Raw genomic sequence first — 17,556 nt, 5'->3', positions numbered from 1 at the left:
CTGCGAGAAATGGATTAACTGGATAATGTGGTGAATTACAACAGTTCAATATAGAGGTCTCCTTAATGGGCAACCTAGAGGACTAATTGTACCAGAAAGGGGATTACGACAAGGAGACCCGTTATCTCCTTATTTATTCATCATTTGTACAGAAGTGCTAATTGCGAATATTCGGAAAGCAGAAAGGGAAAAACTAATTACGGGTATTAAGATAGCAAATGCAAGCCCTTCGGTTTCACATCTGTTATTTGCGGATGACAGTTTATTCTTTTGTAAAGCAAATAAGGACCAGTGTGAGGTAATTTTGGGGATTTTAAAAAAGTATGAAGCAGTCTCAGGACAACAGATTAATTTTTTAAAATCCTCGATTCAGTTTGGACATAAGGTAGATGAGGATATCAAGGATGAAATCAAATCTACCTTGGGAATCACTAATATCGGTGGGATGGGCTCTTACCTCGGTTTGCCGGAGAGTTTGGGTGGATCTAAAACAAAAATTTTCTCTTTTGTCAGAGATAGATTGCAAACAAGAATTAACGGATGGTCGGCAAAATTTTTATCGAAAGGTGGGAAAGAAGTAATGATTAAATCGATAGCTGCAGCATTACCAACTTATGTTATGTCGTGCTTCAGGCTACCAAAAACAATCACTTCTAAACTTACTAGTGCGGTTGCTAAATTTTGGTGGAGTTCAAATGGGGATTTCAGAGGTATGCATTGGATGGCTTGGAACAAGTTGTGCAATAGTAAATCGGAAGGAGGGTTAGGTTTTCGCAATGTAGACGATTTTAATTCAGCTCTATTAGCCAAACAATTATGGCGGTTGATTACGGTTCCAGAGTCTCTTTTCGCGAAGGTGTTTAAAGGGCGGTACTTTCGGAAATCCAATCCTTTGGAAAATATAAAATCATACTCCCCATCATATGGATGGCGTAGTATATGTTCAACTATATCTCTGGTTAATAAAGGACTTATCAAAAGGGTCGGATCGGGGACATCCATCTCAGTTTGGGAGGATCCCTGGATTCCAGCTCAATTCCCGAGACCAGCAAAGAGTAATGGTTCACGTGTTGACCGATTGTTAAAAGTTAGCAATCTTATAGATAGTCGGTCGAATTTTTAGAATATTGCTCTCTTAGAGGAGATCTTTGATCCAGAAGATGTCGCCCTAATAAGTGCCCTTCCTGTGGGTGCGCCAACTAAGGAAGATACACTAGGTTGGCATTTTACAAAATCTGGAAAATATACAGTCAAATCGGGATATCATACCACAAGGTTAGAAAAGTTGGAGACCAATTTATCATTGATTGGCCCAGACATCAAACCGTTAAAAGCACATTCTTGGCAAGTGCAGTGGCCACCTAAGATACGTCACTTTTTGTGGCAAATCTTAACGGGTTGTGTACCAGTTACGGAAAATTTGCGGAAAAGAGGAATTGATTGTGACACAGGCTGTGCCAGATGTGGCGAACCAGTGGAAACAATCAATCATACACTTTTTCAATGCCACCCGGCACGACAGGTTTGGGCACTTTCCCACACTACAGGAAATGTGGGTATTAATAGCGGCCGAAAAACGCAATTATTCATCTACCATAGCATTTCCTTAAGCGCTCTGACATCGCCCGTTATAGAAAGTCGGACACTTTTGATAGCGGTTTTTCGTTGTGCTATAGTTAATTGAACTACGATAGCGGTTATGACACTGCTATTATTAATATTTATAATAACGTGTAATAATTGTTATGATTGGGTTGTACCTATTTTCATGATTTGATTTTTCTACAATATTTATTTGATTAATTATTTCAATAATTTATATTTTTTATAATATTTATATTTTTGTTAATTATTTTAATTGTATTTAAATCATCTTTACTGTGATTTTTGGATTAAAATTACATATCAAAAATAAAAAATACAATATTTTATTATCATTATTACATGAAATAATATACAAAAACTTTTATAAAAATACTACATCAATTAAAAATACAAGACCAATACATCTCCTCTACATAGAATGCCTCTTCATCTGCCCTTGTCTCCTATCTTCATCTTCCTCCTCTGGCACTAGATAGCTCAATCAGAAGAAGAGTCACTTGTGTAGGTGCAATATCTTGCACATCGGCTGGTGGATAGGCTTCATAAACATGGTGGAAAACGACTCGGGCGATTCCATCTCAATCTCTTGATAATCTGAATACACATAGTCCAACTCTCTAACAACAATATAAAGCAACAAACCACACAACAACAATCCCCAAAGAGATAGCTCAGGAAAATAAAAGAGTTCCAACACAATAGTGCATAGAAACGTAACTAGAAACTCCCTCTCTGAGTACATCTTCACCACTACCAGAGAACAAGAAACTCCAAATAGCAAGTGGGAACAACAAGACAAAACACACAAAAAAAACGTGATAAGTTGTACAAGCTTCAATGGCAACAATCCGGAAACTCCAAGCTGATCAAGTTAAATTTGGGTTAAAGAGATTCATGAATTACCTCATGCTTTCAAGAGCAGCCTTCTGCAACTCGGGATTGGGATCCTGAACCCTCTCGACATAAAGCTCAAGGTTCTGCTTTAGTTCCAAGTCCTCTTCAGACTACAATAACAGCCAATGGAAGCCGAGTCATTAAGTGACCATATACTTATCTACAAGTTAACATGCTAATCGAATGACGGACATGACATTCACTTTAACAAACGAATAGCTTGCCTGCGAAAAAAAAAACCCTAATTCTATAACATACGAATTCAATTCGATCGATTTCAATTCAAAATCTGACTGCAAATCTGACGGAACCTTGAGGGAAGCTTCATCCTGCTTCGTCTTCTTCTTATTATAAGTACCTTCGTCTTGGGATTGGGATTCTAATTGCTCAAGATTCGCAGAGCACCCACCACCATCTCTCTGACCAATAGAAGATTTGAGACGCTTATAGCAGTCATGCACTCTTCGAATCTCTTCTCTGTTCCTGCTTCTGGTTTGAATTTCCTCCTGAGATGGAGGCGACGGCGTCACCGGAGCTGGGAACGAGCTAACCACCGTAGAAGGGGATTGGGATTCTAATTGCGGTGGCGGAGGCTGAGATTCAGGATGAGAAGGGCTAAGAGTGCGAGATAAACCTCTGGAAGCGGAGATGAGGGAGCGATACGCTTGCTCAAGATTCGCAGAGTTTGATTTTGGGACCTTTGATTTTCTCATACGAAGAGAAGAGGCAAAAGGAAAAGAAGTTTTAACCAAAAAAAAAAGAAAAGAAGGAGAAAATCTTAACCGTTGGATTTAATTCATCAATGGTGGAGAATAAGCCAAAGTTCAATCCTGGAGGTTAATGCTCATTGGCTAAGAAAAAGAACGGCTCAGATCAAAGTTATCAAGACAGATCAACGGTGTACATTAATCACATCAACAATAAGAATGGACGGCTGAGATCAAAGTCGGCGCTATCTAACGGTGTAGGATTAGTCCCACAATCTGGGAGGTTACTTCCCATTGGCTATTAATGAAAAAATCAGAAAATTATCATATAAAATAGTTTATTAATGAAAAAAATAGAAATTATTTCTTTAAAAATTTAATATAAGTATTTCAATTTTTAGAATATTTTTTCTTATAAGTATAAAATTTTAAAATTAAGAACAATTAATATAAGTTAGTATTCCAACTATCTAACTTATATGTTCATAAACACTAGGGCATAGTTTAGGGTTTAGGGTTTAAACTTTGGGGTTTAGATTTTTTTACTCAAGTTAGATAGTTTTTGGATTTTAAATTAGGATTTTAACTTTAATTTAGGGTTTAAAGATTTAATTTAATTAGGATTTTAACTTTAATTTAGGGTTTAGGGTTTAGGGTTTAGGGTTAGAGATTTAATTTAATTAGGATTTTAACTTTCATTTAAGGTTTAAAGATTTAATTTAATTAGGATTTTAAAGATTTAATTTAATTAGGATTTTAAAGATTTAATTTAATTAGGATTTTAATTTTAATTTAGGGTTTAGAGATTTAATTTAGGAATTTAAAATATGTGGATTTTAACTTTAACTTTAATTGTGCTTGCATTCTCAAATATGTGGTTTGTATCAAAAGTCAAGTGCATTCAACAATAGAAAACAAAGTGTTCTACATAACATTCTAGATATATAAAACACAGTACTTAAAAGTTTCAGACGTAGACTCATTAGGCCAAGCAACTACTGTGCCTATTGCATCGGAGATGAACTTTACTTCTGAATTTGGCCTCCACACTTTTGCATCATCAACCTTTTGCAACCATCAGTCTGTATTAACCATGTTTCTTCTCAACGATCACGATCTCCATCTTTGATTAGAAGATAAGATGGCAGAAATCGGGGAAGCTTAAGAGCTGTTCTTCACAAACTGTAAACCACGAGAGTTTCAGACTTCAGAAGAAGCACTATACTCACTACAAGTTTTATGTTGCAAATTGAGTTTGGATAGCACTATACTCACTATAGTCACTTGCAACATAAAACTTGTATCATTACAAGCACTATACTCACTACAAGCCTAAGATCTGCTGCTTATCCACTTGTTCCAATCATCCCAGTCATCAACTATCTTCTGCCACTCGAATCCTGAGGGATTGAAAAAGAACTGATCAAACAACCAGGAACCCACCAGGAACCAGGTTGAGCCCATCACAAGCGCATATGCCACTGAGTCCTCTGTTGCTTTCCCGTACAGCCTGTAACATATCAGCAGCACCATCAGCTCCATTCCTTTCACAAAGTGGCTTCTCGAATACATCCTGTAGTTCATAGTCTGTAATACACAGAATAACTCCGATAAAAACAAATTCATAGTCAATGGTTAACTCGTATTGAGACAGTATCACTATTCGCAAAAAGATATATGTGAATCAATCATCAATTTAGCCAAATCAGAGAACAAGCAAAGATAAATCCTAGCTGATGAGAATATCTATTAACAGTTCTTGGACATCAAAATTTCTGCAGCTACTGAGCAAACTAAGAATCTACAGATGACAATCAAAGCAATACATATCCTAAAAGGAGGGAAGAACCGCTCCATTTGGCACATTGTCTCAACTAACTCAGACTCACTAGAAATCAGCTTCTCTGGATCAATCACACGCTGGCACAACCTGTTGAAGTAGTTGCATAATCGAGTCACAGCAACTCTTGGTCCTTTTGGTAGCAATCCTCTCAAAGCAACAGGCATTAAGTTTTGCATAAGGAGATGATGATCATGCGACTTCATACCACTAATAACAGGAGGATCAAGAGAAACACAATTTGCAATATTGGCACAGTACCCATCAGAACCTCTAAACTTAGCTAACATATTCAATCTCCTTAACAAACATGGCAGAACAAAAATAGAACAACAAGGAGAGAAAGGATTCACAATCTTACGATTAAGCTCAAGTCTTCTTTGGACAAAGGATTTGTAGAATCTGTCAAGAAAAAAAATACAAATGATCTCACAAATCAAAAAGAGACATTCACACAAATAACAAGAACAACAAATAAGTACGCTACAGATTTTGTCAAATATATTGGGACCAGCACATGAATCTTATTGATATTTTATAAAATACGACAGTTCATGTGAAATCATATGGGATTACACATAGAAACAAGTCGAATTCGTAAGTTTGAAACAAAAATTAAAAATCCCTAATTCATACCTTCACGAAATCTGACCCAGAGAGCTACCTGCAAAAATCAGAAGTTTTCAATTGGATTAGAAGCTGTTTAACCCAAATTAATCAAAAATAACACAAGTCCAAACGATACATGGAAGAAGAAACAATTAACTGAAGAGATCTATCAGTCGACATTGAAGAATCCTAAATCGATATATACCAACCTAAACTCTTAAAGATTCAACCTAAAACTCAAATTATACCTGTGAAATTGGAATAAGATGCCAGCGACGACAACGGCGGCGAAGGTCGTCTCGGAATTTCACGGCGACAACGACAAAGCTTTGTACAGGTAGAGAGAAAGAGAGAAGGGGAACACGAGAGAAAGCTTAGTGTTCTTTTTGCTTTTTTTTTTCTAAGTGTTTTATCTTTGTTAGTGAGGGAAAAAATGCAAAAGTGATTTTTATTGTTTTCATTTATTTTGCCTTAGACAAAATCAGAAATTCTTTCCCTCTTAACATTTTTAATAGCGGGAATTGAACTTTAGTAACCCGAAAATTTGCCGCGTGAATTTCATATATCCCGCTTCAATTATTTATAGCGTTTACAATTCACAAAACGCTATCTATTAAGTCAAACATAGCATAGACATAAAAAACGCTATCTTTTAGTGCTATCAATACCCACATTTCCTGTAGTGCCAGATTCCTACGGCAATGGGAATTTTTCCAACGGAGTCTATTTTTGCGAATTTGGACAATTTATTTTGGAGAATACCTTCGGAATTTGATTCTTCAGCCTTTCCATGGATTATCTGGTATATTTGGAAAGCAAGGAATGAAAAAACCTTTGAAAATATTGATAAAGATCCGTTAGAGGTATTACGGTTAGCGGAAAAAGAAGCACAATTGTGGCATTCAGCCCAAATCGAGCTTCATCATGAAACTAATGGTATTGTGGAATTGGTAAATCGTTCTCGAGTGGGGGATGCTTCACTTGATTCGAATTATTCTGGATGTCGTTGCTTTGTGGATGGATCGTGGAAAGAAAGTGATAAGTTCTCCGGTGCAGGATGGTTTTGTACATCATCAAACGGAGAGCCGCCAACCATGGGAGCTGCCAACCTCCGTAGAAGTCTATCTCCATTACATACATAATTCGAGGCTCTTCACTGGGCGATGAAGTGTATGATTGGTGCAGATAATCAAGAGGTAGAGTTCCTTACAGACTGTTCTGATCTGGTGAAGATGGTGTCTTCTCCAACCAAATGGCCGGCGTTTTCAGTGTACTTGGAGGAATTTCAGAGCGACAAGGAAGAATTCTCATCCTTCTCTTTATCTTTAATTTCTCGTAATGCTAATGTAAAAGCGGATAATCTAGCACGAAAGATTCGTGCAGAACCGCTACATATCACATATGTAAACAACATTCCCCAGGAATGGCTCTTTTGAGCTCTAATTAATTTCGGATGACAAAAAAAAAAAATATAAACTTAGATATTACATACACATATGATTAATTGTGAACGATAAAAATATGAAAAAATAATTATCACGGTTAGAAAATATGAAATAGAACAAAAATTATTTTCAAAGGAGTATAAATCATTTAGAGTAAAAAACAATTATACTAGTACATGTAAAATTTTACCCGAAATAGGAATATTTATTTGTAAGAAAAAATAAGTATAGAAATCACGAACAAATACATATTGAATATGAAGAAAATTTTGTGGTTTAAATATAGAGTTAAAATACAAGGGTTTTTCAAGCGGTTAGGTTAGAGTGCAAAGTTTGACAATGAAATCCGATGTATGTGGATAAGAATAAACCAAAGATAATATTTGATATGTAGGAGCTGTTGACCAAAAAATATTTTGTAACTGATTAGACAAAATAAAATATAAAAAAATAAAATAAAATAAAAAATCTGATATAAGTTAACAATAACTTAATAGTCTAATCAGTTATATGTTAGCGAAGAAAACGTAAAAAGATATAAATATGTCAGAAGGCAAAAAATGCATTTGGAACATGGCGAAAGAAAACAGTGAAAAATTTCTAAGAGAAATTGATTAAAACTGGATAAGTACGCACATGACTAAAATAAAATCTTTTAGTTGTCATTCATTCTATATAAATGAGTTTAATATTGTTAAATGTCTTTACAAAATTAGTGGTTCGGATTACCGGTTTAAAAACAGATTAAAATATTTGGTCATGTAAGAGTGTTGTATGTGAGAGGAGATACAAATATTCGTGACTTGGTCAAATATGGAAAAAACTCCGACAATTCCAATTTAGCACACACACAAAGTTAAACAAAAACATCCCAAGAACGTAATTCCATCAAGCTATTGGAAGTGGGACTTGTTTGTGGACGATCAAAGCCATATAAAACACTCTAGAATCTGATTTGCTTAGCCACAATTGTGCCTTGTTCAGATTGCTGGACTAGCTTCATAGGTTTGACTCGTAGTATATATAGATATATATTTTCAAGAACAAAGCCAAGGAGAAGATAAACCTTAAGAAAAACTTCTACCGATATCTTGTACTAGAGCTCTGTCCTTGAGTTCTTGTAGATGGATGGTTATTGCTCGTGTTATAAATAAGCGTTTGTTATAAATACAGTTTTCTTTATTTTATAGTGGATATAAATATAAATAATAGAAAAAAAATTATACATGCAAAACAAATTGGGATATTGAGTAATAAAGTAAAACGAGTGAGGAATTTTGTTATTACTTTTCTTGTCATTAAAATTGTAAATTGTGTATTACATCAATCGAATTCGTTCGTTTATATAGAAGTAAAATAGTAAATTACTATATGTGTATAGTGACAGTGAGCTCTATATAAAAACTTTCAAGCACAATGTCAAAAATATGTATGCATCAATTGTTGACAGATTGTTTACACACAATGTTAGACGGATATATTAATTATATCTCTAAACCAACAAAAAATATTAATAAACAAAAAATTAAGTAAATTCCTGAAAAATAAAATGTAGAACTGCTGCTAATTTTATCAGCAAATGTTTTTACCGTTTTCATTTCTAGACCGAAGAAAGGTAAGTAAACTCGGGAAAAATTAAACGTAGTACTAGAGCCAATTCTAAAATGAAAGTTGATTAGATATCGGGGTTTAAAAATATTAAGAATAATATTATCTCACATTGGAAAGAACAAGGGATCTTGACTAGTATATAAGGTATATGGGTCACTCCACTCATTGCCAATTGGTTTTGAGTTGGAAAGCCCATATTCTAATATATCTTATATACTAGTCAAGATCTCTTGTCCTTTCCAATGTGGGATAATATTATCCCTAATACTTAAAGCTCGCCACATCGCAGAAGCAGCTTTGTTTTTGGCTTCTGATGATTCGGCTTATATTAGCGGTTAGAATCTGGCGGTCGATGGCGGTTTTAGCATCGTTAAGCTCACGTGAAAAAAAAAAAACGAAAGGATGGCATAAACTCTCTTTCATTTTAAAATCTTGAATAAAATCGAATTATTAAGTAATTCGATAGTTGTGGTTATGTTAGGCTCTTGAGTTAATATGGCCTCTTCTTGGCCCTTTTACCTTGAGTTTAATAGATTTCTTTTTTCTTTTAGTTTCTCAATTCTTTCTCGTTGTTCTTTTAGATTCTTCTTAGAGAAAATGTGCTCAAATATACCTTAAAAGTGACTTAATTACTGAGATAACACCCTTGGAGAGGGGTCTTACTCAAATAACACTTAAAAGTTGCCAAAAGTCTTTTAAGCGTCTCTCTAACTATTTTATTTATATGTTTGCCATTTAGAATTAAAAAAAGAACCATTAATCGAGATTAACTAAAAAGAGTGAGAAAGTGGAAAAGAGTGTTTGTGTTTGGTTTTTGTGTCGGGAACAACGGTCGGGCCTGAGGGAGAAATTCCGGTAAGATATCCGGTTGTGTTTCAATTAATGAGTTTGAGTTGTTCTGCTATTATGTTAGCAAAAGTATCAAACTGCTATGATTTTATAATAGAAATCGTTAATTGACTTACAGACGGATCTGTGTACAATTTGTGACGGCGAGGTTACGGCGAAGATACGGCGGCGATTAACGGCGGCAAATGTGGTAAGAATTTCTTAGTAAACCCTTATATTAATTTTTGAGGGATTTGAAATAGTTAGCTGTTGGAATAATTTTAAACCTAATCGTTCTGTTTTGTGATTTATGTTCTGATGGGATAAAGAGGTGGATTGATTAGTTGATCAAGCGAGTGAAGAAATGGGAGAAGAAGGTAACAAATTATGTATTTGAATTTGGCGGGGTTGATAATCTAATGATAGAAATATGGGATAGAGTTTCTTTGTACGTATATTTAGTAGAGTTACAAAAGAGAGACATAATGAAGTTGTACTTTGTGCAGTAATTGCGAAGAAGAGCTACCCCAAAAGACTTGATGCTGCAGGGAAAGCACCAATGAAGGGAAGGAGCATGCATATTAACTGCACCTTGGATAGTTTAGCAAAATTGAAAGAGAAGATTGGGGAAGATGCTTACTCTCAGATACGTGATCAGTCTAAAGTGGGAGTATTGTTGAAGCTTGCTGACAGTTCTTTTGTATGGTGGGGAAAGCTTGTGCATCACCTGTTAACTCATCAATTGGCAATTAGTAGGCCATATGAGATTTGGTGTCTCATTGAAGGGAGTCCAATAAGGTTTTCGCTTCATGAATATGAAGATATAACTGGTTTGAATTGTGCGGAAATTGATGTAGAGGACATAGTGGCGGTTGACCACAGAGAGTTTTGGGGAGATTTAAAGGTGGCTGCAGAGAAGGGGCCGAACTGGAATGAGTTGGAGTCAGCATTAAAAAGTTGTAGGAGTTGGAGTTTAGAAAAGAGGAAGATGCTTGGTCTGTTGGTCGTGGTGCATGTAGGTATATTGGGGATATCTAGGTCAAGTAGGATACCTTTGGACTATGCCAAGAGAGTGCTTGACACAGAGGCATTTGAGAGATTTCCATGGGGTCGAGTTGGATTTAAGGAGCTTATTACTTCAATAAAAGTTTTGAGTTATGATAGAACTTCATATGCTATCCATGGCTGTCCGCATGTCCTGAATATATAGGCATTTGACAGTATTCCACATCTTGCGAAATCACATGGGAACCAAGTACCGGATGATGGTGATGGCGATGAAGATGAACCAGAACCAGTGCCTCTCTTGCAATGGAATGGTGGTCGTCCAAGAATCTGTTTAAAAAATTTCTTTGAGACAGAGAAACTGAGAAAGAAGAAGGTATGTTTGTTCTCCTCAACTTTCATTACCCATATGTAGTCATAACAGTTAAATAGCTTATTTATGTCCTCCTCATGTAGATCAAGGTGCAGCATTTAGTGGTGAGGCCTATGGAAGAGATTTATCCTGTTTGGCCTGGAGAGAATGCTGTGTATGGGGAAGGTGTAGGTGCTAATAAGCTGGTGGATAATCTCCTGCATGATATTATTAATGGTGGTTTAAAAGAAAGTGGTTTTGGTGACCCGGAGATTGGGAAGAAAACTGGAAAGAGGAAGAAGGAAGTGGACAGTGAGGATGATTTTGTTGACCCACCTAAGAAGAGAAAAGCAGAGACAGAGAAACGCATAAAGAAGATAGGTAATAGTGGGAAGCAATTAAGAGATGTGAGTGATGATAGTGGGGAAGAGGTTCTGGGGAAACAAGGAATGGAGAGACTTTTTAAGATGATAGGCAGTTTGTCTGAAGAAATGAAAACATTGAACACCAATTTCGTGGCTGGGCTTGAGAAAGTAGACCTAAAATGCGAAGGGCTGAAGAAGAGTGTGACAGATCTGCAGGATGATGTGGAGAAGCTGAGGAACAAGGCAGAAGAGAAGAATGATGAGGTCAAGAAGATTCTGCAAATGGTTCAGAAGAAGGCACAGGAACCAACTCTGAGGTATGATGGGTACATCCTCTATTTAATTAGGAAGCATATGAGGTAAATATACTCTCAAAATTTTCACAAAGAGCCTGTTTTATGTATGCAGAAAACCGCAAGTTAGTTGCTTTGGGAGTCACATTTTTCAAGCTTGTGTCTCTTTATTTACTTATGATTCTTGAACTCATTGTTTTAAAAAGTGAACTTGTAAAACATAATTGAGTGGTAAATGGAGACTTAAATGTTAGCATTTGTAATGGCCAAGTTTATGTCTGTTTTGTACTTCTGATTTCTGAATCCTGAACTCATTGTTTTTAAAAGTGAACTTGTAAAACAGAATTGGGTGGTTAATGGAGACTTAAATGTTAGCATTTTTAATGGTTATGTTTGTTTAATCTCACTAAATGTTTGTTGTCTAGATTATTGAACTACGTTTATTTAGTCATGGCATAAGCAGGAGAAGCAGACTTCTCAAGAAGGTTATCCCATTTCCGTAGTCGTCAGGAGGGAAAAGGAAAAGGGTAAGGGTAAAAGGAAAGCAGGTTCAAAGAAATCAAAGACAACAAAATGTGTTGACCCAACGAAGACGTCCAAGAAGTTGTTTATGGAGGAAGATTCAGGGAGCATGTCACCTTTGGTAAAGGATCCAAAAGGTGGGTTAATGCATGACTCTGTAATGCATAATCTGATTGGTGAAACGTCATCTCCTGCTAAACAATTGAAGCCCTTCTCTGAGGCTGATTGGGATAGAAGAGATACACGATCTACAGCGGGAGTGATGACTAAGTCGATGTTGCATAAGCAGAAGACTTCTCCCCTTGGCAGATGCATAAAAAAGGAACCACCATCACCCAAAAAGTCAAAGTTGACTCCTTTATCTGAGAAGAAAAAAACAAAACCTGATTTGGTCTCAGAGTGGTCTCATTCTGAAGAGAATGATAAAGAGAAGAACTCAACAGCCGGACTAGACAAGTTGGTAGTCTTCTGTGGTAAAGAAGATTATGTTGATCGTCCATGTCGGTCTAGACACCTTGCTTCTACCCAGCTGGACCCATTCGTTGGGAGTTCAATAGTTAAGCGGATTGTGAGTGGTAAAATCCTTTCTCCTGCAGCTTATGATCCTTTTGAACCGGTCAGTCCTGAAAAGATGGATAAGTTAGAAAAATTTATTGACCATGATCTGTAAGTTCCAATCTCATTTATTTACCTTACTTTCGAACTCGTAAACCTTCACTTAGACGAGCTTAACTTTTTTCTTATATGTAGGGATAACCCTTTGGATTCCACGAATTCATCTGCCATGTTCTACATGAAGATCAAGATTCCAAAAGAGCATTGGCCTGAAGGAGAACCTGAATACGGATGGCTAACAGATGTGGTAAGTGAATGTATTAACAAGTAAGACATGTTAGTGTTTAAGACTATAATTTTACCTTAAGCGCTGTGTTTCATTCTTGTTGATGTCACAGCAATTGGCTCCAATCATGCAAATGCTCCGGAAAAGGTCAATGCAAACTGTATCTCCATTTTTGCCTGATAGGATTGCATTCCTTGATCCCTGGTTTGTGAATCAGTGGGCAGTAGATTACATCAAGTTTGATAAAGACTCCAATTGGAAATTTACTGATAAATATATTGATGTGTATAATGGGGAATCTCCACCTAATGGAAAGACATACAAGAAGTGGGTAAAGGATATAGATATTCTGTACCTTACTCACAACATTGGGAAAGATCATTGGGTAGCCCTGGAGATAAATTTAATGAGGCGGAGGATCAAAGTGTATGATAGCATCGTGTCCTGCTACACTGATGTGGAAATTTACGAAGCTTGCAGGCAGTTCACTAGGATGATACCTGCATTGATTCAAGCTATGCCACCTGTGGAAAAGAGAAAAAAACTTGGTGCTTCAGCCTTCTCCATCTACAGGGTAAAAACAGCTCCCCAAAACTTTCAAACAGGAGACTGTGGCGTATATTCTGTCAAATTCATAGAGTGTCTGGCCATTGGTATTAGCTTTGAGGGTTTGTGCGATTCAGCCATTCCTGGTATTCAGTTGAAGCTTGTTGCAGAGGTTTTTGATGAGGTCCCAGATTCCGATTGTTTCATCCAAATTAAAGACCCTTTTGGTGTTGACACCGTAGGTGTAGAGTTCATCTCCCAGAATGACCCTTCTTAATCTAGAGTTAACATGTAGTGTGTGCCGTGTGCAACTTTACAAGAATGCATACTCGGAATCTTACCAATTAGAGTATGCACCATTGTAAACATGACACTGTTTTATGTTTCTAGTATTTTGTAGGTGTAGAGTTCTACCTTGGTTCTAGTATTTTGTCATGAAACCTACTAAACCCTTAACAGGGAGAACAAACTAGTATCTATTTGTTAGAGATATTTCTTTCATAATTGAGAAACAAGGTTAAGCTTATTATGAGATAACATTACAACATAATAATAAGGGTTTAAGTGACAGAGTTTTGAAACAGAACAATAGGACAGAGTAGTGGCATTAAATAACAAGACTAATAATTCAGGTACTTGTTTTCATCGGAGTTTAACACATATTAAGAAACCTAACTGCGTAATTAAAGGCAAAGCAATGTTCGCAAATATCAAAACTTGGAGGATGGACTAACTTGCAAATCGGACCGAGTTGATCTAAATTAAAATGCCGGTAGAAAACACAAGCACCGGATGCCCCCATTGATTTGATCTGTAGCTCGACCTGATCTGCTATGAGGAAACCTTCGGTTAGGTCAGTCACCTTATCTAGAAAGGCATCAACGACGTAGTTACCCTCTTCTACTGCTCCACAGCAAAGGAGCATCATCCCAAAAGCGAAGAGTTGTGGATGTCGGATTCACACACTCAAGTATTTTGTTAAGCGGGAAAGATTATTCTTGAGGGACAAAAATGAATATGTAAAAACTTATAAATTGATACGAAAATTGCTATAGTATTTCTCTCTTTAGAGGAAGATCCCTTTTACATGGCCATTGGCCTCTATATTTATACATAGATAAACGACATTAAAATGAGCAATTAAGTACAATTATTCCTTCTTAAATGTGTCCATTTTGATTCTTCGACTTTAATGCTCAACGTTTGAATTTGAGTTGACTCTGATCTTCATGGGCCTCGCCTCCTTTGGCCCAAGTGTCTTTGAACCGACTTTCCCGTGTCTTCTACACCGAACTCGTGTCACAGTGCAGTCACTTCGGATTATCGAAATGGTGACAACCACTTCGACCGTCCCTTCGGCTCATGGGTCTAATGGGCTTCATCCTTTATGGGCCATTATCTTGATTACGTGGCAATCTTTGGTTGGTCTCGTACTTCTGGTGCGGGATCCGACACCAACAATTAGCCCCCCAAGTTCTTCGAAGTGCTATTCCAATTCGGAGGACTTTAAATGCTCAAGTGGCCAAAGATTGCGCTCGAGAATCTTTCTGATTTCCCGCCGAAAATCTCATCACTCCTTTAATTTTGGCACTATCCATTTTTAACCGAGTGACATCTGTCATCATTATGACCGTATATTGATTAATTACTATTAAAACGGGAAAAACCTTCCCACTTCCCACACGACTTCCGAGGCGGTTTCATCATTAGCTTGAGGTAACTTCTTTTCACCATTACTCTCTTCTTTTTACTTTTGTACTTTAATCAAAAACTCTCTCTTTTCTTCTTCACGAAAAACCTTTCTTCGCCGGATCTTGAATTTTTCATTTTTATTCGATGACTTCTGATTCTGAAAGACCTGAATCTCCGTCTTACGACGAGAGGCGTTCTAGTAATGACGAATGCACTCGTCCTAACGACATCGCCGGTCCTCATTACAAATCCACCTGTACTCTTCAATCCCTTGAGCGATTGAAGGGGCTTTGTCAAATTCCTCCTGGAATTATAGCGGAGGCGCAAATAGCCGACCCTACGGAATCTCCTGAGAACCACCGTGCCGGCTACTTTTGTGTTTACGAAATTTACTTCAAGGGCTGCGGATTGACCTTCCCCCTTCCCGAAGCTCTAGTTCGATTCTTGGCGGCTCTTGAGATCGCTTTACCTCAATTAACCCCCAATCTCCTTCGAACCATCCTCGGGATTATAACCGTTGCGGCGGAGGCTGGCTACGTCATTGGAGTCCCCGAGCTGAATGAACTCCTAAGCGTAAGGAGTTCATCAAAGAAAACTGGGTACTTCTCGGCGTATCCAAATGCCAATAGAAACGTCATCTCGCACCTCCCGAACAAGGATGAGAACTGGCACCATCCTTGGTTTCTGATTAAGAAAACTCCTGCTTCGATTGGGAATCTTTCCGATGTACTCCCATCGAAGTGGTCTGCGAAACCTGGTAGAGACTAGGTCGTATATTCCTTTATTGTTTATTATTATTTTTTACTGACCGAATTCGTTGTTTCATTTCGCAGCTTTCATCGCTTCAACTCTCCCGACTGAAGAACTTGTCAAGTTCTTCAAAAAAATCCTTGAAGGGGAAACCCTTTGGAATTCTTTTACCCTCGACCGATTTGTCGAGGCCAACCGGAAACTCAGGATGAGTCCTCCCAATCTACTTCATCGTCTTCCGCCTCCTCCCTCAACTCAGGGAATGTCAGCTCGGGCCCTTGCTGCCCAGCGTAAGAAGCTCTCCAAGCCGATAGCAGAGGCTTGTGATGAAAACAAGGCGTTCCTTGCGACCGCCATCGATAAAAAAGATTACAGCAGGACCCTGCTGGTTGATGACAACAGCTCCGAGGGAGCCAGATCCGTTGCTGCTTATAGGTTAACGCCTCGTCGCGAGCGCCGCGACGAGCGTTCTCCTCGGAGGGAGCGGTCTCCCCGTCGTGATTCTCCTCGTCTTCCCCGAGACGATTTCAGCAACGAACCACTTAAGAATTTGGTTCGTAAGAAGAGGGACAAGTCGTCCCGTGATGACTCGTCTCCGCGAAGGGAGAAATCAAGGGCCCGGACTGACCGTTCACCTCGATCCTCCCCTTCTACTGAACCAATGGGTCCTCCCCGACCTGTTGACATGTCTTCTTCTTTTCAGCCCGTCAGCGAAAAGACTGCTCGGAGTGCATCCCCTAATAGTGGAGATTCTGAATCTCGAGATGCTTCCTCGAGGCTGAAGCCTGCTCTGGTCCCTCAAGTCAAATCGCTTTCAGGTTTGGTGATTTACACATGCTTAAACTTTTCGTCTTTATTAAAATTCCAATTTTTACAATTCTTCCTTCTTCGCAGCTATGGAGACAGAAGGAAGCGTCTTCCGATGCTTCAAGACCCGTTCGGGTTCGATCTTGCCAGATTTCAACAAATGGCGCCCTGCAATTCGTGAACGCTATTTGCTTCACGCTTATCATTCATCTCGGGTTAGTTCCGTTTTCTTCCCCCCTTTTTTTTATTGTATTGCCATTCTGCGAACTGACTCGCCATCCCGGGTTCATGTATGATACTAGGCTCATAGCGAACTTAACGACATGATCGAACATTACGAAGGGTTGGTCAGTGGACGGGAGAAAGAGATTGATATGTGGAAGAAGAAATTCTCAGCTCTTGAGGCTGAACTCAATTCTTCTGCTGGCTCCAAGCATGATCTGGAGGACAAGGTCGACAGTTTAACATCCGAGCTTGCGCAGATAAAGGGGGAGCTGCAGGGTCAATACGACCAGAACTTCAAGCTCCAGGAAGAGTTTTCTGGTGTTCAGGGTAGGCTTCAAGAGTCCGAATCAAACGCTGATTCCCTGAACAACCAACTCATCGAGCTTAACGCGAAGTGCAAGGCGATTGCCAAATTGCGTGACTCCGAGTTGGCGAGGTCGGCATCAAAAGCCAGAAAAGAGGTTAAGGGACGCGGGATGGAGTTGATCCAAGGGGCCATTCGATTCATGCAGACTGAGAAGGCTAGGTCGGACTTGGAGTCAGACATCAAGGAGCACGAAAGCAACTTGATTCTGCTGGACCAAATCCATGAAGCAGATTTCTCCGAGGAGCAAGAAAG

General features: G+C 38.2%; 2 protein-coding genes and 1 long non-coding RNA gene across 3 annotated transcripts; all 3 read left to right on the top strand.

The window, feature by feature from the left end:
- The first annotated feature begins 9,682 nt into the window (after positions 1–9,682).
- LOC110228053 lies at positions 9,683–10,749 on the top strand. Its single transcript, XM_021024137.1, has 3 exons — positions 9,683–9,750; positions 9,869–9,916; positions 10,046–10,749. Exons 2-3 carry the CDS (start codon positions 9,904–9,906, stop codon positions 10,747–10,749), a joined length of 717 nt encoding a protein of 238 aa, XP_020879796.1. The 5' UTR covers positions 9,683–9,750; positions 9,869–9,903.
- A 783-nt stretch (positions 10,750–11,532) lies between these two features.
- LOC110228052 lies at positions 11,533–11,919 on the top strand. Its single transcript, XR_002331654.1, has 2 exons — positions 11,533–11,578; positions 11,670–11,919. It is a non-coding gene; the product is annotated as an uncharacterized LOC110228052 (long non-coding RNA).
- A 245-nt stretch (positions 11,920–12,164) lies between these two features.
- On the top strand, positions 12,165–13,740 carry LOC110228291. Its single transcript, XM_021025109.1, has 3 exons — positions 12,165–12,742; positions 12,827–12,938; positions 13,030–13,740. The coding sequence occupies exons 1-3, from the start codon at positions 12,165–12,167 to the stop codon at positions 13,738–13,740; spliced, it is 1,401 nt and encodes a 466-aa protein (XP_020880768.1).
- The last annotated feature ends 3,816 nt before the right edge of the window (positions 13,741–17,556 follow it).

The sequence above is a fragment of the Arabidopsis lyrata genome (assembly GCF_000004255.2).
Source record: "Arabidopsis lyrata subsp. lyrata unplaced genomic scaffold ARALYscaffold_5, whole genome shotgun sequence".
In the NCBI taxonomy this organism is placed as follows: Eukaryota; Viridiplantae; Streptophyta; class Magnoliopsida; order Brassicales; family Brassicaceae; genus Arabidopsis; species Arabidopsis lyrata.
Note: the sequence above shows the minus strand (reverse complement) of the source record. Positions and strands in the feature narration are given on the sequence as shown.